Source organism: Liolophura sinensis, chromosome 1, assembly GCF_032854445.1.
Source record: "Liolophura sinensis isolate JHLJ2023 chromosome 1, CUHK_Ljap_v2, whole genome shotgun sequence".
Taxonomy (NCBI): Eukaryota; Metazoa; Mollusca; class Polyplacophora; order Chitonida; family Chitonidae; genus Liolophura; species Liolophura sinensis.
In genome coordinates, this window is record NC_088295.1 from 96,088,030 (window position 1) to 96,112,812 (window position 24,783).

General features: G+C 45.4%; 1 protein-coding gene across 1 annotated transcript in view; it reads left to right on the plus strand.

Moving 5' to 3' along the window:
* Window positions 1-24,783, plus strand: part of LOC135462195 (centrosomal protein of 164 kDa-like) — a 77,383-nt gene that overhangs the window by 34,881 nt on the left and 17,719 nt on the right. Inside the window, 9 exon segments of the mRNA XM_064739595.1 lie at window positions 4,751-4,834; window positions 4,958-5,026; window positions 5,306-5,499; window positions 9,785-9,984; window positions 17,345-17,397; window positions 18,814-18,917; window positions 19,723-19,876; window positions 20,701-20,865; window positions 23,006-23,330. Of these exon segments, the coding sequence (XP_064595665.1) occupies window positions 4,751-4,834; window positions 4,958-5,026; window positions 5,306-5,499; window positions 9,785-9,984; window positions 17,345-17,397; window positions 18,814-18,917; window positions 19,723-19,876; window positions 20,701-20,865; window positions 23,006-23,330 (1,348 nt within the window).

The following is a 24,783-nucleotide window of genomic DNA, read 5'->3' on the forward strand; positions in this document are numbered from 1 at the left end:
TACTACTGGTTGACCCGTGTCAGTATAATGGTTTGGACAGGGCAGCTTACTTGCCTCAGTGAAGCAGCACTAGATAAAAGAGCGGTGGAAATCCACCCTGCAACAAGGAGGCACAGTACATGAATTCTAAGGATTCCTTCTTCGTCATATGAAAAATTGTTAAGTACAGTGTTAAACCCCAAACAAGCACTCATTCACTCTATGTATCTTCGCCAATACTACTGTGCTGATTTCGATGAAACTTACCATATACCTTGGCAATCATATGAAAATGTGCATGCTTAAGTTTAATGGAAATCATACATGTAATTAGGACTTAGTGTAACATGGTCAGAATTTGTCCATACCTCTCCCAAACTACTGCACTGATTTTAATGAAACATAGCATATATCTTCCCTATAATCTTAACTTGCTTAAATGTAATTACAAACGGGTAATTGTTTTCATAATTTTTCATAATTACTTCCATTTAGGTAGCAAGTGCAGTAATGGATTTTCATGTACCCAGCAATGCTACAGATTGACTTCTAAAATTAGACGTCAATGTTCTGAATACTTGAAGATTTGTGTGCACGCATAAGTTTCCGAAAGCTAGAGTACATGATTTAAAGTAAAACAAAGCTAAAATATGAAGTAATCTTCATCAGGAGGACTGCTGAAAACCACTAGAAGGAAGGAATTATTGAGAACATTATTTCAGTAATCTGTACTTACGTCCAGTTAAGACCATCCAGTGTCGTGATTAGAGTTGGAAAAAGTTTTGTGATCAGTATGTATATCAGTTCATAAACACAGGTAGTATATTCTGTAAAGCACATCTTAGAATTCAAATCTTTGAACACCATTAACTCTCTTCACAAAAATTTAAACAAATAAATGAAAGTATTCTTCTGTATAGTTTGAAGTGGTCCATTAGATGACGCCTACTTCGACTTTAATTACCTTATTCTAGAATGTTATGACAAGTCATTAATTCTGGTTAATGTACATGTATCTGTACCTGCAGTTCTATAAGCAACTGAAAAGGAAAGAATCTCTGTACATGTGTACGCATGTACTTGCAAAAGAGTTTTCCAGGGTAGCATACATGGGACTTCCTCTCATGGAGAATCCACTGGATGTACCAGTTGTGCATGTGGTTTTCCTGACTTTATAGTTTTCTTCACCAATTTTAACACAGTCTGTGTAGTTATCCTGACCTGTTTTTCATTTTCTTCACCGATTTTAACACACTGTCTGTCTGGTTTTCCTGACATGTATAGTTCATGCACATTTCCATAACCAAGAGATTTGCTCATCACTGATACTGTATACTCACCATTTTCAAAAGTACTTTAAACTTTAAACCTACATGTTGACTCATTTAGGGCCTTTCAAATTTCCACCCATCATACATGCAGTTAAGGATTTCCAGGTATGACCTGCACCTCACACCCACTTCCACTTCACACCTCCACCCCTACCTCTACCCCACCTCCAGCTCACACCCACTTCCACTCCACACCTCCACCCCCCACCTCTACCCCCTTCCACCCCCCACCTCTACCCCCTTCCACCCCACACCCACTTCCACTCCACACCTCCACCCCACACCCTCTTCCACTCCACACCTCCACCCCCACCCTCTTCCACTCCACACCTCCAGCTCACACCCACTTCCACTCCACACCTCCACCACCCCACCACCCCCCACGTCTACCCCTCCCCAGCTCACACCTCAGTGCGGTGGACTGTATATTGTAATCAAAGCCATCAAAGACCACTGGATGTGGGATTCTCTCTGAGACTGGCGTTGAACCAGCTCCAGTATCTTGTAGGTCGAATGGCCCATATATTAGCTACTCAGTAAAACCCCCTCCTTACAATACCCTCACCACCCTCCCTCTACTCCCCCTCCCGCCCTCCCCACACCCCTCCTCTTGTATGTCTAAATCGCATATGCAAAGGCTAGGTGTTGTAAGATTCCTGCTGTAAGATCTGTGTGGTTCTACACAGTGTTGCATATGTATCAGTTTTGTCCTTGTAAAAATTCCATGATCTCTGTATCACTGTTACAGATGCCAGGGTTTACACTGTATGTCATCCTTTGTTCATGTGGCCAATCTCTTTCTCATAGCTTTCTAATGTGAAGTGGACAGGTTGACACATGGTAATACATAGAAATGCTTTTCTTTCTGATCTTGTGCTTGAATATTACATGTGGCAGTATATTAATACATCGAAATCCTTTCCTTTCTGGCCTTCTGCTTGAATATTACACGTACCAGAATGTTAATACAGACATCCTTTCCTTTGTGGTCTTGTGCTTGAATATTACATGTAACAGTATGTTACTACGTAGAAATCCTTTCTTTTCTGGTCTTGTGCTTGAATATTACACGTAACAGTATGTTAAAATGTAGAAATCCTTTCTTTTCTGGTCTTGTGCTTGAATATTACATGTAACAGTATGTTAAAATGTAGAAATCCTTTCCTTTCTGGTCTTTTGCTTGAATATTACATGTAACAGTATGTTAAAATGTAGAAATCCTTTCCTTACTGGTCTTGTGCTTGTATATTACATGTAAGAGTATGTTAATACAGACATGCTTTCCTTTCTGGTCTTGTGCTTGAATATTACATGTAACATTATGTTAATACATAGAAATCCTTTCCTTTCTGGTCTTGTGCTTGAATATTACATGTAACAAAATGTTGATACAGACATCCTTTCCTTTCTGGTCTTGTGCTTGTATATTACATGTAAGAGTATGTTAATACAGACATCCTTTCCTTTGTGGTCTTGTGCTTGAATATTACATGTAACAGTATGTTACTACGTAGAAATCCTTTCTTTTCTGGTCTTGTGCTTGAATATTACACGTAACAGTATGTTAAAATGTAGAAATCCTTTCTTTTCTGGTCTTGTGCTTGAATATTACATGTAACAGTATGTTAAAATGTAGAAATCCTTTCCTTTCTGGTCTTTTGCTTGAATATTACATGTAACAGTATGTTAAAACGTAGAAATCCTTTCCTTACTGGTCTTGTGCTTGTATATTACATGTAAGAGTATGTTAATACAGACATGCTTTCCTTTCTGGTCTTGTGCTTGAATATTACATGTAACATTATGTTAATACATAGAAATCCTTTCCTTTCTGGTCTTGTGCTTGAATATTACATGTAACAAAATGTTAATACAGACATCCTTTCCTTTCTGGTCTTGTGCTTGTATATTACATGTAAGAGTATGTTAATACAGACATCCTTTCCTTTCTGGTCTTGTGCTTGAATGTTACACATACCAGAATGTTAATACAGACATGCTTTCCTTACTGGTCTTGTGCTTGAATATTACATGTGCCAGTATGTTAATACATAGAAATCCTTTCCTTTCTGGTCTTGTGCTTGAATATTGTGCTTGAAGCATTTAGCCAACAGTTGTGTATTTTGCCTATCATCTGAAGTTGTGTATGCGTAAGTTCAGCGGCAATCGGGTAATGGTTTGCATAATCACCTCCATTTAGGGCTTTGCGTATTAATGCTTTTCCGTGTGTTGAGATTTTGTCCATGCAACTCATCCTAAAGTACTTAACCAATTTCCATGAACCTTAGCACACATCTTCCCTAAACTTAACATGTTTAAGTGGAAATAACAGTCAGGTAATTGTATTCATAATTACTCCATTACTGTGTGTTCTTCAGGTTATACAATAATGGATTTTCATGTACACAGTATTCTCTTCTGATTGCTACATTTCTCCATTCAAACTGGATGATCTCAGTTTGAGCTGAAGTCAGTCAGTGTGGCATTTCAGTGTGGGATCAAATCATTGTGGCATCTTGATTTGGGCTGAAGTCAGTGTGGCATCTCGGTGTTGACTGAAGTCAGTCAGCAGGGGGGATCAAGTCATTGTGGCATCTTGATTTGGGCTGAAGTCAGTGTGGCATCTCGGTGTGGGCTGAAGTCAGTCAGCAGGGGGATCAAGTCATTGTGGCATCTTGATCTAGGCTGAAGTCAGTGTGGCATCTCGGTGTTGACTGAAGTCAGTCAGCAGGGGGGATCAAGTCATTGTGGCATCTTGATTTGGGCTGAAGTCAGTGTGGCATCTCGGTGTGGGCTGAAGTCAGTCAGCAGGGGGGATCAAGTCATTGTGGCATCTTGATCTTGGCTGAAGTCAGTGTGGCATCTCGGTGTGGGCTGAAGTCAGTTAGCAGGGGGGATCAAGTCATTGTGGCATCTTGATTTGGGCTGAAGTCAGTGTGGCATCTCGGTGTGGGCTGAAGTCAGTCAGCAGGGGGGATCAAGTCATTGTGGCATCTTGATTTGGGCTGAAGTCAGTGTGGCATCTCGGTGTTGACTGAAGTCAGTCAGCAGGGGGGATCAAGTCATTGTGGCATCTTGATTTGGGCTGAAGTCAGTGTGGCATCTCGGTGTTGGCTGAAGTCAGTCAGCAGGGGGATCAAGTCATTGTGGCATCTTGATTTGGGCTGAAGTCAGTGTGGCATCTCGGTGTGGGCTGAAGTCAGTCAGCAGGGGGATCAAGTCATTGGGGCATCTTGATTTGGGCTGAAGTCAGTGTGGCATCTCGGTGTGGGATGAAGTCAGTCAGTGTTGTATCTCACTGGGCTGCTGAAGTCATTGTGGCATGTTGAATTGGGCTGAAATCTCAGAAATCTTGCGGCATCTCAGTGTGGGCTGAAGTCAGTCAGTGTACCATCTCAGTGTGAGCTGGAATCATTTCTGTTTTTTTTTTTGTTTTTCAGGAAGAAGAGTTGAGGGGGAAGTCTGCAGAACTGGAGAGAAGAAAAACTGAAGTAGAAAAGAGCATTAAGCAATTAGAGGAACAGGTAGGCTGTATTGAAAGGAGGAAAAGATCTAACTACCTGCTGCACAGAAGATGCTAAACAGTGTGGGTGAGGGTTGCATTTGTGTGTACATGTATGTTACATTTCCCCATGTTGTCTTTGTAGGAGAGGAAACTTGGAGAGAGAATAGACAACTTTCATAAAGAAGAGGAGAATTTTGACAAGGAACAGGAGGTAGATTGTGCATGTAGGAAACTGTACCTGTGTAACTATATAGCTTATTAGTGTATTTCCCATGATCCTTGGGCCAGTTGTTAGAAAGTATATAAGCTAATACCAGTATGAAGTCATATTTTATATTATAGTGTTACACAATTTTTGTAGGCTAAGTACAAAATTGAAGACTTGGCGTAAAGTTAAATCTGGTATTAAGTCTTAAAACAGTTTTGAACAACTGCATCCATGTATTAAAGTGAGGGATTAAGTGCCATGTCTTGTGTCTACCGTGCTCAGGAAGGATTTGGCTCTCACAGTGTGAACCTTAGCTCGAAAGAGCTGGAGAGGATGAGAGAAGAAAGGAAGCAACTGAAGGAAGAACTTCGAACAGAGCAGTCTGTGTTAGACACGGTCAAGGCAGAGAAGAAAAGCCTGGAGAAGGAGGTGTTCAAACTCCGGTCTGAAATGGAGCAGAATAGCAGGAAACTCTCGTAAGTCACTCAGAGCAGATGACTCTTCACATGTTGCACCACATACCCGACAGCACATGTGGCTTCTTACCCATAACTGTGCACATATGACTCCGCCCACCTGACTGCACATATGGTTTCTTACCCATGACTGTGCACATATGACTCCACACACCTGACAGCACATGTTGCTTCTTACCCATAACTGTGCACATATGACTCCACACACCTGACAGCACATGTTGCTTCTTACCCATAACTGTGCACATATGACTCCACACACCTGACAGCACATGTTGATTCTTACCCATAACTGTGCACATATGACTCCACACACCTGACAGCACATGTTGATTCTTACCCATAACTGTGCACATATGACTCCACACACCTGACTGCACATGTGGCTTCTTACCCATAACTGTGCACATATCCCTCCACACACCTTACAGCAGGTGGCTTCTTACCTATAACTGTGCATGTATGGCTCCACACACCTTACAGCAGGTGGCTTCTTACCTATAACTGTGCATGTATGGCTCCACACACCTGACAGCACATCTGGCTTCTTACCCATGACTGTGCACAAATGGCTCCACACACCTGACTGCACATGTGGCTTCTTACCCATAACTGTGCACATATCCCTCCACACACCTTACAGCAGGTGGCTTCTTACCTATAACTGTGCATGTATGGCTCCACACACCTTTCAGCAGGTGGCTTCTTACCTATAACTGTGCATGTATGGCTCCACACACCTGACTGCACATCTGGCTTCTTACCCATGACTGTGCACAAATGGCTCCACACACCTGACTGCACATCTGGCTTCTTACCCATGACTCTCCAAATATGACTCGGCACACCTGACTGCACATGTGGCTTCTTAACCATAACTGTGCACGTATGGCTCCACACCCCTGACAGCACGTGGCTTCTTACCCATGACTGCGCATGACTCTACACACCTGACAGCACATGTGACTTCTTACCCACAACTGTGCACAGATGGCTCCACACACCTGACTGCACATGTGGCTTCTTACCCATGACTGTGCACGTATGGCTCCACACACCTGACTGCACATGTGGCTTCTTACCCATGACTGTGCACATGACTCTGCACACCTGGTTCTGTGCTGTGTACATGTGCCTCTGCGCTTGTACATGTGGCTCTGCTGTGTACCTGTTTCTGTACTGTGTGTCTGTACTGTGTATATGTGTCTGTGCTGTGTACGTGTCTCTGTACTGTGTACATGTTTCTGCACTGTGTGCATGTGGCTCTGTACTGTGTACATGTTGCTCTGTACTGTGTACACATGGCTGTGCTGTGTGCATGTGGCTCTGTGCTGTGTGCATGTGGCTCTGTGCTGTGTGCACGTGGCTCTGCACTGTGTACATGTGGCTCTGCACTGTGTGCATGTGGCTCTGCACTGTGTACATGTAGCTCTGCTGTGTATGTGTCTGTACTGTGTGCATGTGGCTCTGCACTGTGTGCATGTGGCTCTGCACTATGTACACGCGGCTCTCTACTGTGTACGTGTCTCTGTACTGTGTACATGTTTCTGTACTGTGTGCTTGTGTGTCTGTGCATGTGTCTGCGCTGTGTACATGTGTCTGTGCTGTGTACATGTGTCTGCACTGTGTGCACGTGGCTCTGTACTGTGTACACATGGCTCTGTACTATGTACACGTGGCTCTACTGTGTGCACGTGGCTCTGTGCTGTGTTCATGTGGCTCTGTGCCTGTACAAGTGTCTCTGTGCTATGTACATGTGTGTCTGTACTGTGTACATGTGGCTCTGCACTGTGTACATGTGTCTCTGCACAGTGTACATGTGGCTCTTTGCATGTGACTCTGTACTGTGTACATGTGGCTCTGAGCTGTGTGCACTTGACTGACACTGTGTACTGTGTACATTTCTCTGTGCTTGTACATGTGGCTCTGCCTTTGTACATGTGGCTCTCTGCATGTGGCTCTGTTCTGTGTACATGTGGCTCTATGCTGTGTACACATGGCTTTCTACTGTGAACTGATGGCTCTGTACTGTGAACAGGTAGTTCTGCACTATGTACATGTGGCTCTGCACTGTGTTGATGTGGCTTTGCGCTGTGTACCTGTGTCTCTGCACTGTGTACACATGGCTCTGTGCTGTGTGCACGTGGCTCTGTGCTGTGTGCTGTGTACGTGTCTGTACTGTGTGCATGTGTGTCTACTGTATACATGTGTCTGCACTGTGTACATATGGCTCTGCACTGTGTTCATGTGGCTCTCTGCTGTGTGCATGTTGTTCTGCACTGTGTACATTTGGCTCTGTACTGTGTATATGTGTCTCTGTGCTGTGTACATTTGTCTCTGCACCGTGTGCACATGGCTCTGTACTGTGTACACGTCTCTGTACTGTGTACATATGTGTCTGCACTGTGTACATGTGGCACTGCACTGTATGCACGTGTCTCTCTACTGTGTACAAGTATCTCTGTACAGCGTGCAGGTGGTTCTGTGCTGTGTTCATGTGGCTCTGTACTGTGTACATGTTTCTCTGCACTGTGTACACGTGGTTCTGTACTGTGTACAAATGTCTGTACATTGTGCACGTGGCTCTGTTCTGTGTACGTGTTTCTGTGCTATGTACGTGTCTGTGCTGTGTGCATGTGTGTCTGTACTGTGTACATGTGTCTGCGCTGCGTGCATGTGGCTCTGTACTGTGTACATGTGGCTCTGCGCTGTGTGCATGTGGTTCTGCACTGTGTACATAAGGCTTTGTACTGTGTACATGTGTCTCTGTGCTGTGTAGATTTGGCTCTGTACTGTGTGCGCGTGGCTCTGTACTGTGCACATGTTTCTGTGCTGTGTACATATGTCTGCACTGTGTGCAAGTGGCTCTGTACTGTGTATATGTGGTTCTGTACTGTGCACATGTGTCTGTACAGTGTACATGTGTCTGCACTATGTATACCTGGCTCTGTGCATTGTACATGTGGCTCTGTGCTGTACATGTGGCTCTGTCCTGTGTACATGTGGCTCTGTGCTTTGTACATGTGGCTCTGCTGTGTAAATGTGGCTCTGTGCTGTGTACCTGTGTCTCTGTACTGTGTACATGTGGCTTTGTGCTGTTTACACATGCCTATACTGTGTACATGTGTCTCTGCACTGTGTACATGTCTCTGTACTGTGTACATGTGTCTCTGTACTGCGTACACCTGGCTCTGTACTGTGTACATGTGGCTCCGTGCTATTTACATGTGGCTATGTGCTGTGTAAACAGGGCTCTGTACTGTGTGCATGTGTCTCTGTACTGTGTACATGTGTCTTTGTACTGTTTACATGTCTGCACTGTGTACATGTGGCGCTACTGTGTTACTATGTCTCTGCACTGTGTAGACGTGGCTTTGTACTGTGTACAAGTGTCTCTGTACAGTGTACACGTGGCTCTGTGCTGTGTTCATGTGGCTCTGCACTGTATACATGTGGTTCTACTGTGTACATGTTTCTCTGTACAGTGTACATGTTTCTCTGTACTGTGTACATGAGTCTGTACTATGCACATGTGGCTTTGTACTGTGTACACACATCTCTACACTGTTTACATGTGGCTCTTTGCTGTGTACATGTGGCTCTGTACTTGTGGCACTTAGTGTCCGGACATGTGACAACATTCTGATATGTGACTGTATGTATTTGGCTGTGTACAGTACACCTGACACTGTACAGTACACGCGACTCTGTACATGTGACGCTGTGTACTGTGACACCTGACTGCATTTGATATGTGACACTCATTGTACATTGATAGATGTTTCTGCACATTGTTATGTCTCATTATACATTGATATGTGGCACTCTGCACATTGATAAGTGACGTGCATTTTTAATGTGTGGCACCCTGTATATTGACATGTGACACTGTGCATTGATATGTGACGTTCTGCGCATTGACATGTAACTTTCTGTGCGCTTACTCTGTACTCTGCACACATGACTTTGTCAACACTGATATAAGTATCTGTAAACTATTGCCTTGATATGACTCTCTGTACACTGATATGACTCTCTGTACACTGATATGTGTCTCTGTACACTGATATGACTCTCTGTACACTGATATGTGTCTCTGTACACTGATATGACTCTGTACACTGATATGTGTCTCTGTACACTGATATGACTCTCTGTACACTGATATGTGTCTCTGTTGACTAATGCAGGTTTTTGCCATGATATGACTCTTTGTGCACAAGTTACAAGAGATATGTTCTCCTAGCCATGGTGCAGGAGTAACGTTTCAGTTTGTATGTTGCAGAGGCCTGCGTGGGAAGATAGACCAGAAACAGCAGGAGTACAGTAGCATTCAGCAGAAAATAATTCTGGCATCTGACGAAACCCAGAAGCTGGCAGAGGAACAGTTACGTGGAGAAAAACTCTGTGTTGAGGACCTGGAGAAAACACCCACTCCCATTCTCAGACCTACGTCTGCAGAGTTACCTAGTGAATCAATAGATGGTAGGTAACACATCAGCAGAGTTAGGGACTGTATCCAGCCATTGTTTTCGGTTCAGTCATGGCACGATGAATGTCATGATGCTAGCGCCATACACACGTCATGGCACGATGGAGTGAAACACCAGCAAGCGACAAGAGTTGGTATACCACCCATGGCTTTTTAGTTGACTTCAGTTGTTCAGCAGGAGTGACCGCGTACAACTGGCGCTATATGGACAAATCATGCTTGAGGTAGTAATTTTTTATAAATTACTGTATTAATATTAGGAATCGTCCTGACAAAATCGTGCGCATACGTCTAGTATTCTGTGATTGACCTGTTTGATTCAAACTTACACCCAATGCAGGTGCTTTAATATGGAAGATTGTAAAACTCGTCTCTACCCTTTCAGAGCCAGGTTCTTCGCCAGCTATCATCATGCAGTTTCTCCTTTTGGCCAGTACTGTAGTTTTGTCATAATTGCTATGTATACAAATAATAAAGTAAAGATAGCAAATAAACCGCTTGGCCTGTTCCCAGCCCTGATCCACACTGATGAAGTAAGGGTAGCAAATAATCCACTTGGCCTGTGCCCGGCCCTGATCCACACTGATGAAGTAAGGGTAGCAAATAATCCACTTAGCCTATGCCCAGCCATGATCCACACTAATGAAGTAAAGGTGGCAAATAATCCACTTAGCCTATGCCCAGCCCTAATCCACACTGATGAAGTAAGGGTAGCAAATAATCCACTTGGCCTGTGCCCAGCCATGATCCACACTGATGAAGTAAGGGTAGCAAATAATCCACTTAGCCTATGCCCAGCCATGATCCACACTGATGAAGTAAGGGTAGCAAATAATCCACTTAGCCTATGCCCAGCCATGATCCACACTGATGAAGTAAGGGTGGCAAATAATCCACTTGGCCTATGCCCGGCCCTGATCCACACTGATGAAGTAAGGGTAGCAAATAATCCGCTTGACCTATTCCTGGCTCTGATCCACACTGATGAAGTAAGGGTGGCAAATAATCCACTTGGCCTATGCCCAGCCCTGATCCACACTGATGAAGTAAGGGTAGCAAATAATCCACTCGGCCTATGCCCGGCCCTAATCCACACTGATGAAGTAAGGGTAGCAAATAATCCACTTGGCCGGGGCATAGCCCTGATCCACACTGATGAAGTAAGGGTTGCAAATAATCCACTTAGCCTATGCCCAGCCTTGATCCACACTGATGAAGTAAGGGTGGCAAATAATCCACTTGGCCTGTGCCCAGCCCTGATCCACAATGATGAAGTAAGGGTAGCAAATAATCCACTTGGCCGGGGCACAGCCCTGATCCACCCTGATGAAGTAAGGGTAGCAAATAATCCACTTGGCCTGTGCTCGGCCTTGATCCACACTGATGAAGTAAGGGTAGCAAATAATCCACTCGGCCTGTGCCCAGCCCTGATCCACACTGATGAAGTCGGCATGGCAAATAATCTGCTTGGCCTATTCCCGGCCCTGATCCACACTGATGAAGTAAGGGTAGCAAATAATCAGCTTGGCCTGTGCCCAGCCCTGATCCACACTGATGAAGTAAGGGTAGCAAATAATCTGCTTGGCCTATTCCTGGCTCTGGTCCACACTGATGAAGTAAGGGTAGCAAATAATCAGCTTGGCCTGTGCCCAGCCCTGATCCACACTGATGAAGTAAGGGTGGCAAATAATCCACTTGGCTGGGGCACAGCCCTGATCCACACTGATGAAGTAAGGGTAGCAAATAATCCACTTGGCCTGTGCCCGGCCCTGATCCATACTGATGAAGTAAGGGTGGCAAATAATCCATTTGGCCTATGCCCAACCCTGATCCACACTGATGAAGTCGGCATGGCAAATAATCCACTTAGCCTATGCCCAACCCTGATCCACACTGATGAAGTCGGCATGGCAAATAATCCACTTGGCCTATGCCCGGCCCTGATCCACACTGATAAAGTAAGGGTAGCAAATAATCCACTTAGCCTATGCCCAACCCTGATCCACACTGATGAAGTCGGCATGGCAAATAATCCACTTAGCCTATGCCCGGCCCTGATCCACACTGATGAAGTAAGGGTAGCAAATAATCCACTTGGCTGGGGCACAGCCCTGATCCACACTGATGAAGTAAGGGTGGCAAATAATCCATTTGGCCTGTGCCCGGCCCTGATCCACACTGATGAAGTAAGGGTGGCAAATAATCCACTTGGCCTATGCCCAACCATGATCCACACTGATGAAGTAAGGGTAGCAAATAATCCACTTGGCTGGGACACAGCCCTGATCCACACTGATGAAGTAAGGGTAGCAAATAATCCACTTGGCCTGTGCCCGGCCCTGATCCACACTGATGAAGTAAGGGTGGCAAATAATCCACTTGGCCTGTGCCCAGCCCTGATCCACACCGATGAAGTAAGGGTGGCAAATAATCCATTTGGCCTATGCCCAGCCCTGATCCACACTGATGAAGTAAGGGTGGCAAATAATCCACTTGGCCTATGCCCAACCATGATCGACACTGATGAAGTAAGGGTAGCAAATAATCCACTTGGCCTGTGCCCGGCCCTGATCCACACTGATGAAGTAAGGGTAGCAAATAATCCACTTAGCCTATGCCCAACCCTGATCCACACTGATGAAGTAAGGGTAGCAAATAATCCACTTGGCTGGGACACAGCCCTGATCCACACTGATGAAGTAAGGGTAGCAAATAATCCACTTGGCCTGTGCCCGGCCCTGATCCACACTGATGAAGTAAGGGTGGCAAATAATCCACTTGGCCTGTGCCCAGCCCTGATCCACACCGATGAAGTAAGGGTGGCAAATAATCCATTTGGCCTATGCCCAGCCCTGATCCACACTGATGAAGTAAGGGTGGCAAATAATCCACTTGGCCTATGCCCAACCATGATCGACACTGATGAAGTAAGGGTAGCAAATAATCCACTTGGCCTGTGCCCGGCCCTGATCCACACTGATGAAGTAAGGGTAGCAAATAATCCACTTGGCCTGTGCCCAGCCCTGATCCACACTGATGAAGTAAGGGTGGCAAATAATCCACTTGGCCTATGCCCAACCATGATCCACACTGATGAAGTAAGGGTAGCAAATAATCCACTTGGCCTATTCCCAGCCATGACCCACCCTGATGAAGTAAGGGTGGCAAATAATCCATTTGGCCTATGCCCAACCCTGATCCACACTGATGAAGTAAGGGTGGCAAATAATCCACTTGGCCTATGCCCAACCATGATCCACACTGATGAAGTAAGGGTAGCAAATAATCCACTTGGCCTGTGCCCGGCCCTGATCCACACTGATGAAGTAAGGGTAGCAAATAATCCACTTGGCCTATGCCCGGCCATGATCCACACTGATGAAGTAAGGGTAGCAAATAATCCGCTTGACCTATTCCTGGCTCTGATCCACACTGATGAAGTGGGCATGGCAAATAATCCACTTGGCCTGTGCCCGGCCCTGATCCACACCGATGAAGTAAGGGTGGCAAATAATTCACTTGGCCTATGCCCGGCCCTGATCCACACTGATGAAGTAAGGGTAGCAAATAATGCGCTTGACCTATTCCTGGCTCTGATCCACACTGATGAAGTAAGGGTGGCAAATAATCCACTTGGCCTATGCCCAGCCCTTATCCACACTGATGAAGTAAGGGTAGCAAATAATCCACTTGGCCTATGCCCGGCCCTAATCCACACTGATGAAGTAAGGGTAGCAAATAATCCACTTGGCCGGGGCATAGCCCTGATCCACACTGATGAAGTAAGGGTTGCAAATAATCCACTTAGCCTATGCCCAGCCTTGATCCACACTGATGAAGTAAGGGTGGCAAATAATCCACTTGGCCTGTGCCCAGCCCTGATCCACAATGATGAAGTAAGGGTAGCAAATAATCCACTTGGCCGGGGCACAGCCCTGATCCACCCTGATGAAGTAAGGGTAGCAAATAATCCACTTGGCCTGTGCTCGGCCTTGACCCACACTGATGAAGTAAGGGTAGCAAATAATCCACTCGGCCTGTGCCCAGCCCTGATCCACACTGATGAAGTCGGAATGGCAAATAATCTGCTTGGCCTATTCCCGGCCCTGATCCACACTGATGAAGTAAGGGTAGCAAATAATCAGCTTGGCCTGTGCCCAGCCCTGATCCACACTGATGAAGTAAGGGTAGCAAATAATCTGCTTGGCCTATTCCTGGCTCTGATCCACACTGATGAAGTAAGGGTAGCAAATAATCAGCTTGGCCTGTGCCCAGCCCTGATCCACACTGATGAAGTAAGGGTAGCAAATAATCCACTTGGCTGGGGCACAGCCCTGATCCACACTGATGAAGTAAGGGTGGCAAATAATCCACTTGGCTGGGGCAAAGCCCTGATCCACACTGATGAAGTAAGGGTAGCAAATAATCCACTTGGCCTGTGCCCGGCCCTGATCCATACTGATGAAGTAAGGGTGGCAAATAATCCATTTGGCCTATGCCCAACCCTGATCCACACTGATGAAGTCGGCATGGCAAATAATCCACTTAGCCTATGCCCAACCCTGATCCACACTGATGAAGTCGGCATGGCAAATAATCCACTTGGCCTATGCCCGGCCCTGATCCACACTGATAAAGTAAGGGTAGCAAATAATCCACTTAGCCTATGCCCAACCCTGATCCACACTGATGAAGTCGGCATGGCAAATAATCCACTTAGCCTATGCCCGGCCCTGATCCACACTGATGAAGTAAGGGTAGGAAATAATCCACTTGGCTGGGGCACAGCCCTGATCCACACTGATGAAGTAAGGGTGGCAAATAATCCATTTGGCCTGTGCCCGGCCCTGATCCACACTGATGAAGTAAGGGTGGCAAATAATCCACTTGGCCTATGCCCAACCATGATCCACACTGATGAAGTAAGGGTAGCAAATAATCCACTTGGCTGGGACACAGCCCTGATCCACACTGATGAAGTAAGGGTAGCAAATAATCCACTTGGCCTGTGCCCGGCCCTGATCCACACTGATGAAGTAAGGGTGGCAAATAATCCACTTGGCCTGTGCCCAGCCCTGATCCACACCGATGAAGTAAGGGTGGCAAATAATCCATTTGGCCTATGCCCAGCCCTGATCCACACTGATGAAGTAAGGGTAGCAAATAATCCACTTGGCCGGGGCACAGCCCTGATCCACACTGATGAAGTAAGGGTAGCAAATAATCCACTTGGCCTGTGCCCAGCCCTGATCCACACTGATGAAGTAAGGGTGGCAAATAATCCACTTGGCCTTTGCCTAACCATGATCCACACTGATGAAGTAAGGGTAGCAAATAATCCACTTGGCCTATGCCCGGCCCTGATCCACACTGATGAAGTAAGGGTGGCAAATAATCCACTTGGCCTATGCCCAACCATGATCGACACTGATGAAGTAAGGGTAGCAAATAATCCACTTGGCCTGTGCCCGGCCCTGATCCACACTGATGAAGTAAGGGTAGCAAATAATCCACTTAGCCTATGCCCAACCCTGATCCACACTGATGAAGTAAGGGTAGCAAATAATCCACTTGGCTGGGACACAGCCCTGATCCACACTGATGAAGTAAGGGTAGCAAATAATCCACTTGGCCTGTGCCCGGCCCTGATCCACACTGATGAAGTAAGGGTGGCAAATAATCCACTTGGCCTGTGCCCAGCCCTGATCCACACCGATGAAGTAAGGGTGGCAAATAATCCATTTGGCCTATGCCCAGCCCTGATCCACACTGATGAAGTAAGGGTGGCAAATAATCCACTTGGCCTATGCCCAACCATGATCGACACTGATGAAGTAAGGGTAGCAAATAATCCACTTGGCCTGTGCCCGGCCCTGATCCACACTGATGAAGTAAGGGTAGCAAATAATCCACTTGGCCTGTGCCCAGCCCTGATCCACACTGATGAAGTAAGGGTGGCAAATAATCCACTTGGCCTATGCCCAACCATGATCCACACTGATGAAGTAAGGGTAGCAAATAATCCACTTGGCCTATTCCCAGCCATGACCCACCCTGATGAAGTAAGGGTGGCAAATAATCCATTTGGCCTATGCCCAACCCTGATCCACACTGATGAAGTAAGGGTGGCAAATAATCCACTTGGCCTATGCCCAACCATGATCCACACTGATGAAGTAAGGGTAGCAAATAATCCACTTGGCCTGTGCCCGGCCCTGATCCACACTGATGAAGTAAGGGTAGCAAATAATCCACTTGGCCTATGCCCGGCCATGATCCACACTGATGAAGTAAGGGTAGCAAATAATCCGCTTGACCTATTCCTGGCTCTGATCCACACTGATGAAGTGGGCATGGCAAATAATCCACTTGGCCTGTGCCCGGCCCTGATCCACACCGATGAAGTAAGGGTGGCAAATAATCCACTTGGCCTGTGCCCGGCCATGACCCACCCTGATGAAGTAAGGGTAGCAAATAATCCACTTGGCCTATTCCCAGCCATGACCCACCCTGATGAAGTAAGGGTAGCAAATAATCCGCTTGGCCTGTGCCTGTGATACGTACTTGTTGTCCTGGTGGGAGATGTTGATCCTTGAAGCCCGGATGAAGCTGGTAACATCAGCACTTGATATAAAAATATTATTTAGCATACAGTTCAGTACCCATATTCAGAGACACAGCATGGTTACAGGCCTATGGTAGGTAACACATCAGCAGAGTTAGCTCGTGTATCACAGGATGGTAGGTAACACATCAGCAGAGTTAGCTCGTGTATTACAGGATGGTAGGTAACACATGAGCAGAGTTAGCTTGTCTATCACAGGATGGCGGGTAACACATGAGCAGAGTTAGCTTGTCTATCACAGGATGGTAGGTAACACATCAGCAGAGTTAGCTTGTGTGTCACAGGATGGTAGGTAACACATGAGCAGAGTTAGCTTGTATATCACAGGATGGCGGGTAACACATCAGCAGAGTTAGCTTGTCTATCACAGGATGGTAGGTAACACATGAGCAGAGTTAGCTTGTCTATCACAGGATGGTAGGTAACACATGAGCAGAGTTAGCTTGTGTGTCACAGGATGGTAGGTAACACATGAGCAGAGTTAGCTTGTCTATCACAATATGGTAGGTAACACATCAGCAGAGTTAGCTTGTCTATCACAGGATGGTAGGTAACACATCAGCAGAGTTAGCTTGTCTATCACAGGATGGTAGGTAACACATGAGCAGAGTTAGCTTGTGTGTCACAGGATGGTAGGTAACACATCAGCAGAGTTACCTTGTGATCTTTGCTATCACACAGACCTTCCTTGTTGCTGTCACACTCACCTTCCTCTCTACCTGTTTCAGGTGGGGACATTAGCAGAGCTCCGTCTCATAAAGTGACAACTCTACGTGGACAGGTGAGCTAATGATGGAACTGTGTATAACCTGTGGATGGTACTCTTTGAAACAATCCCTACCCTTGCAGAAAATAATGGACAAAGAAGTAATTAAAGGAGAGCGCTGTCGGAACATACAATGTACATGTATGAAGATCATATCCTCTCATTCAAATTGTGTGTGTGTGTATGTTTGCAACTCTTGTGGAGATGACTTCTCAAACACTAATTGATTGACTGGCCCCGATAGCACATTTGGTAGAGCGTCCGCTTTGGCAGGGGTAGATCCAGGGTCGAGTCACACCCAAAACCTTAAAAGAGGAAGTGGTAACTTCCTTGCTTGGCGTACAGCATGAAAGGGATAGTGCAACGACTGGTTGACCCGTATCAGTATAATGGCTCGGGCGGGGATTCCTTCATCGTTTTATGACTGAAAAATTGTTAAGTACGATGTTAAACCCCAAGCGCTCACTCACTCACTCAAACAAACACTAATGGATAGGGCCTTCAAGCGGGATACACACATTATCCCCATTTTTGACATGAACTGATTAAAGTGTAGGCATGAACATGTAGGCATTTCTTTTTTTTTTCAGTTTTACATATTGCGGAAATGTGTTATGTTACACTGTTGCAAAGAGTTTTTTAAAAAAAAAAAAGTAAGACTACCAGGCCATGCAAACACATTCTTCTGATTGTGTCCAGAACATGATTTAAAGGTTGGAAGCTTTTTTTTCATAGGTTGTGTACTTACATGTCCAGGGCAATTATTGGTCTGAACTTGTTGTTGTCCAGAGCAATTATTGGTCTGAACTTGTTGTTGTCCAGGGTAATTATTGGCAGAGACTTGTTATTGTCCAGGGTAATCATTGGTCAGGACTTGTTATTGTCTAGGGTAATCATTGGTCAGGACTTGTTATTGTCCAGGGTAGTCATTGGTCAGGACTTGGTATTGTCCAGGGTAGTCATTGGTCAGGACTTGTTATTGTCCAGGGTAATCATTGGTCAGGACTTGTTATTGTCTAGGGTAATCATTGGTCAGGACTTGTTATTGTCCAGGGTAGTCATTGGTCAGGACTTGGTATTGTCCAGGGTAGTCATTGGTCAGGACTTGTTATTGTCCAGGGTAATCATTGGTCAGGACTTGTTATTGTCCAGGGTAGTCATTGATCAGGACTTGTTATTGTCCAGGGTAATCATTGGTCAGGACTTGTTATTGTCCAGGGTAATCATTGGTCAGGACTTGTTATTGTCCAGGGTAGTCATTGGTCAGGACTTGTTATTGTCCAGGGTAATCATTGGTCGTGGTCATGAGAAGAGTTATACATGTAAATACATGTTTATTGTCTGGTGGTTGTTATTGTTCTGCTATTATGATCATCTGGCTACTGTGCCTTCAATTTTCTCAGAATGCTGTATTTCCTAATTATATTGCAGGAAATCTTTGGGAAAAGATCTCGTCGCAAGGTTTCCTATGACCTCAGTGAAGACACAACCACATTTAGTGTGCCTATTGTGCGTCACATGGGATCCTCATACAGGTACACCAAAACCAGTACTTACATGTACATGTACCAGAACTCTGTCCATTACTTACATTTACATGTACCAGAACTCTCTCCATTACTTACATCTACATGTACCAGAACTCTGTCCATTACTTACATGTACATGTACCAGAACTCTCTCCATTACTTACATGTACATGTACCGGAACTCTCTCCATTAGTTACATGCACATGTACCAGAACTCTCTCGATTACTTACATGTGCATGTACCAGAACTCTCTCCATTACTTACATGTACATGTACCAGAACTCTCTCCATTACTTACATGTGCCAGAACTCTCTCCATTACTTACATGTACATGTACCAGAACTCTCTCCATTACTTACATGTACATGTACCAGAACTCTCTCCATTACTTACATGTGCCAGAACTCTCTCCATTACTTACATGTACATGTACCAGAACTCTCTCCATTACTTACATGTACATGTATCACAACTTTCTCCATTACTTACATGTACATGTACCAGAACTCTCTCCATTACTTACATGTACATGTACCAGAACTCTCTCCATTACTTACATGTACATGTACCAGAACTCTCTCCATTACTTACATGTACATGTACCAGAACTCTCTCCATTACTTACATGTACATGTACCAGAACTCTCTCCATTACTTACGTGTACATGTACCAGAACTCTCTCCATTACTTACATGTACATGTATCACAACTCTCTCCATTACTTACATGTACATGTATCACAACTCTCTCCATTACTTGCATGTATATGTATCAAATGCTATTTCACTGTTGTCTATTATTTTTCAGTGTCCTCCAAGCACACTTGTCCAGAGAGACTAACTCAATCTCCTTGGCTAAGGAGTTTCTCCGTAAACAACGCAACTCCCTCAAGAGGAGACAGGCAGGTCTCCAGGCAGCTCGTGATGAACTTGGCAAAGACATCCTCAAACAACAACAAGGGGTAAAGCTCTGTTACCTATTACTATTCTTTTCAAAAAGCTTAGGCATTTAACATCACCTTGACTGTTTTAGTCTAGTTTCAGTGGTATTTTGGTTGTATTACTGGTTGATTGTGAGATAGAAGTAGTAGCCATAAAATGAATGCCTTTAACAAATGGTGTAGGGGAGAGAAAAGACAACAAATAATGTAACTGAGTTATTTTGAAAGAGTGTTGGAAACAGACGTAAACAACCACAGTAGGTTTGTTCTGATATGTTTGGTACACTGTAACTTTAAATCAGTTACTATTAATCTTGAGTTCATTTGAGGCTGAAACCTGAAACACCATGTCACGTCGCTCGTAGACCATACTATATCTTGGTGGGCTGTGTTTCTACGTAAACATGGCCCTATATGCAGACACCCCTGTACCGTGCACTCTTTGGTTCTCAGTGTGCTGTCCTCGATTTAAATGTGTAGTCCACTCCATGACATGGTTGTCCATAATCCCTGTCCATTTCTGTCCACAGTGTATGTCAGTTTGGTGATGTGCTTCACCTTGCAGACATGCATTGGACCGAAAGTATTCCGTGTACATGTACATGACATTTGCACTTCATCGCTTATGCATGCGGTTTGAGATGAATTCTGGGCATTGTGACCAGACAGCAGTAAGTATGGACTCAAAATACGGATCGAATGCTATTGATTTTCCAAGATGGCGGACAACAGGAAATCTCAAGTCTGCAGACAAACTATAGTATATTGGTTTATGGCATACATCATCTAGGAGTTTACATCATCTATTACCAATCAAATTGACTGGATTTCTCTTCCCCCTATAGACGCTGTCACCCTCTGCTGCAGAGCTCCTGAGCAATGTACGAGACTCGTTAGAGCGGGAAGCAGTGGAACTTGACAAGATGGCTGTCCATATGAATGCTGGAAACCGGTTGGTCAGGGAAAAGGAAGTGAAGATTCAACAGTTGAGGTCCCAGTTAGGGCAGGAGGTGAGGACTCGGGAGGGGTGAGTGTATGGGAGAAGAAAAAAAAGACTTAACAGTTGGGCAGAAGGTGAGGACTGAGTGGGGAGGATTGAGTGTATGGAAGAAGGAGTTAAAGATTTAACAGTTGGGCAGAAGGTGAGGACTGAGTGGGGAGGATTGAGTGTATGGAAGAAGGAAGTAATGATTTAACAGTTGGGCAGAAGGTGAGGACTGAGTGGGGAGGGGTGAGTGTATGGAAGAAGGAAGTAAAGATTTAACAGTTGGGCAGACGGTGAGGACTGAGTGGGGAGGGGTGAGTGTATGGAAGAAGGAAGTAATGATTTAACAGTTGGGCAGAAGGTGAGGACTGAGTGGGGAGGGGTGAGTGTATGGGAGAAGGAATTAAAGATTTAACAGTTGGGCAGAAGTTGAGGACTGAGTGGGGGAGGATTGAGTGTATGGGAGAAGGAAGTAATGATTTAACAGTTGGGCAGAAGGTGAGGACTGAGTGGGGAGGATTGAGTGTATGGAAGAAGGAGTTAAAGATTTAACAGTTGGGCAGAAGGTGAGGACTGAGTGGGGAGGATTGAGTGTATGGAAGAAGGAAGTAATGATTTAACAGTTGGGCAGAAGGTGAGGACTGAGTGGGGAGGGGTGAGTGTATGGAAGAAGGAAGTAAAGATTTAACAGTTGGGCAGACGGTGAGGACTGAGTGGGGAGGATTGAGTGTATGGAAGAAGGAAGTAATGATTTAACAGTTGGGCAGAAGGTGAGGACTGAGTGGGGAGGGGTGAGTGTATGGGAGAAGGAATTAAAGATTTAACAGTTGGGCAGAAGGTGAGGACTGAGTGGGGAGGGGTGAGTGTATGGGAGAAGGAATTAAAGATTTAACAGTTGGACAGAAGGTGAGGACTGAGTGGGGAGGATTGAGTGTATGGAAGAAGGAAGTAATGATTTAACAGTTGGGCAGAAGGTGAGGACTGAGTGGGGAGGATTGAGTGTATGGAAGAAGGAAGTAATGATTTAACAGTTGGGCAGAAGGTGAGGACTGAGTGGGGAGGGGTGAGTGTATGGAAGAAGGAATTAAAGATTTAACAGTTTGGCAGAAGGTGAGGACTGAGTGGGGAGGATTGAGTGTATGGAAGAAGGAAGTAATGATTTAACAGTTGGGCAGAAGGTGAGGACTGAGTGGGGAGGGGTGAGTGTATGGAAGAAGGAAGTAAAGATTTAACAGTTGGGCAGACGGTGAGGACTGAGTGGGGAGGATTGAGTGTATGGAAGAAGGAAGTAATGATTTAACAGTTGGGCAGAAGGTGAGGACTGAGTGGGGAGGGGTGAGTGTATGGGAGAAGGAATTAAAGATTTAACAGTTGGGCAGAAGGTGAGGACTGAGTGGGGAGGGGTGAGTGTATGGAAGAAGGAAGTAATGATTTAACAGTTTGGCAGAAGGTGAGGACTGGGAGGGGAGGATTGAGTGTATGGAAGAAGGAAGTAATGATTTAACAGTTTGGCAGAAGGTGAGGACTGGGAGGGGAGGATTGAGTGTATGGAAGAAGGAAGTAATGATTTAACAGTTGGGCAGAAGGTGAGGACAGAGTGGGGAGGATTGAGTGTATGGGAGAAGAAAGTAAAGATTTAACAGTTTGGCAGAAGGTGAGCACTGGGAGGGGTGAGTGTATGGAAGAAGGAAGTAAAGATTCAACAGGTCATGTCACTGTTCAGGGGGAGGGATGAGGACTGGAGCCGGGGGATGTTATGCGACAAGGAAGTGAAAATTCAACTCTTGATGTCACTTTTAGGGCTTAAGGTCAGGACTGTGGAGGGTGGGAGGGGCAGTTATGGGAACAGAAAATGAAAGATAGGAGGTGAGTAGTGAGGGAGGGGTCACAGGACTGGTGGTGAGGGTTGAGGGCATAGAAGAAGGAAGTGAGGATTCAACAAAAAAACCCCAGAAATGGAATAAAAATTAAACTGAGGTTTCTATGATTTTCCGCTTTTAAATATCTTCTTCATCAGGAAATATTTCTGGTGTAGTCCACATTTCACCTAAGATGAGCAGCATGTAACTTGTAATCTAACACAGTGCCTGTCACATGGGTTGGGATGATTTTGATAACTGTATTTAGCATCAACATTGTATATACTGACAACACATGGTTTTTAGTCCGGCAGTGAGAGCGAGTCAGAGCTTGTCCCTTTTGAACACCCCCATCAGCCAGTGCAGCTGCCAAGATTTGACCTAAGTGATGATGATGAGAGTAGTGGTGTCAGCAGTACAGACCTCAACATAGACAACTTCCTCACAGGCCTTCCTGGAGAGTTGAAGTACCCCACTGACCCAGTGATCACCAAACCCCGCTCACAGGGGAAGCTCACAGACACAGACCCCCTGGCAGAGTCCCTGCTGAAGATTAACACAGAGTTGTCCCGAGTTCTGGGCATGATCAACACAAAGAATGCAGTGGTCACACCCACCCAAGTCACTCCAGGTAACAATCTGTTGCACAGTGGTCACACCCACCCAAGTCACTGCAGATATCTCACTGTTGTACAGTGGTCACACCCACCCAAGTCACTCCAGGTATCTCGCTGTTGTACAATGGTCACACCCACCTAAGTCACTCCAGGTAATACTCTGTTGTACAGTGGTCACACCCACCCAGATTATTCCAGGTGACATACTGTTGTACAGTGGTCACGCCCACCCAAGTCAATCCAGGTAACTCCCTGTTGTACATATACGGTCGTCACACCCACCCAAGTCATTCCAGGTAACACCCTGTTGTACATATACAGTAGTCACACCCACCCAAGTAATTCCAGGTAACACCCTGTTGTACATATACAGTGGTCACACCCACCCAAGTCATTCCAGGTAACACCCTGTTGTACATGTACAGTGGTCACATCCACCCAAGTCACTCCAGGTAATACTCTGTTGTACAGTGGTCACACCCACCCAGATTATTCCAGGTAACATACTGTTGTACAGTGGTCACACCCACCCAAGTCATTCCAGGTAACTCCCTGTTGTACATATACAGTGGTCACACCCACCCAAGTCATTCCAGGTAACACGCTGTTGTACATATACAGTGGTCACACCCACCCAAGTCATTCCAGGTAACACCCTGTTGTACATATACAGTGGTCACACCCATCCAAGTCACTCCAGGTAACATACTGTTGTACAGTGGTCACACCCACCCAAGTTACTCCACAGTTAACACACTGTTGTACAGTGGTCACACCCACCCATGTCACTTAAGGTAACACCCACTTGTACATATACAGTGGTCACACCCACCCTAGTCACTATAAGTAGCACACTCTTGTACAGTGGACACACCCACCCAAGTTACTCCAGTTAACACACTGTTGTACAGTGGTCACACCCACCCATGTCACTTAAGGTAACACCCAGTTGTACATGTTCAGTGATCACACCCACCCAAGTAATTCCAGGTAACACGCTGTTGTACAGTGATCACACCCACCCAAGTCACTATAAGTAGCACACTGTTGTACAGTGGTCACACCCACCCCAGTCTCTCCAGGTAACACACCTTCACCCTATTGGCTAAATACTCTGGACATGTAGTTACCAGCCTGGTTTTCTCAGGACTTATGTCCCGTAAGCCTCTATGCATGTACATATATCTGGCCGCAGTATTTTTGAAATTCTGCAGCATTGAACCCCAATCAGACACGTAGATATGAGCAGTTCTAGATTTGTTCAGACTGTTGATGTTGTGCCGTTTTTATGTTGCTTGTCAGTATGAGGCTTACAGATGCTGCTGTTAGTCACAGCATTGGTTACAGTGTGTGTGCTGACATTTTGAATATATGATGTGAAAGGCAGGAAAACTTCAGTTCTCGTATTAATGCTACTTAACCTTATTAGCTGTGTTTTATGACGTTACCTGACCTGATTAGCTGTGC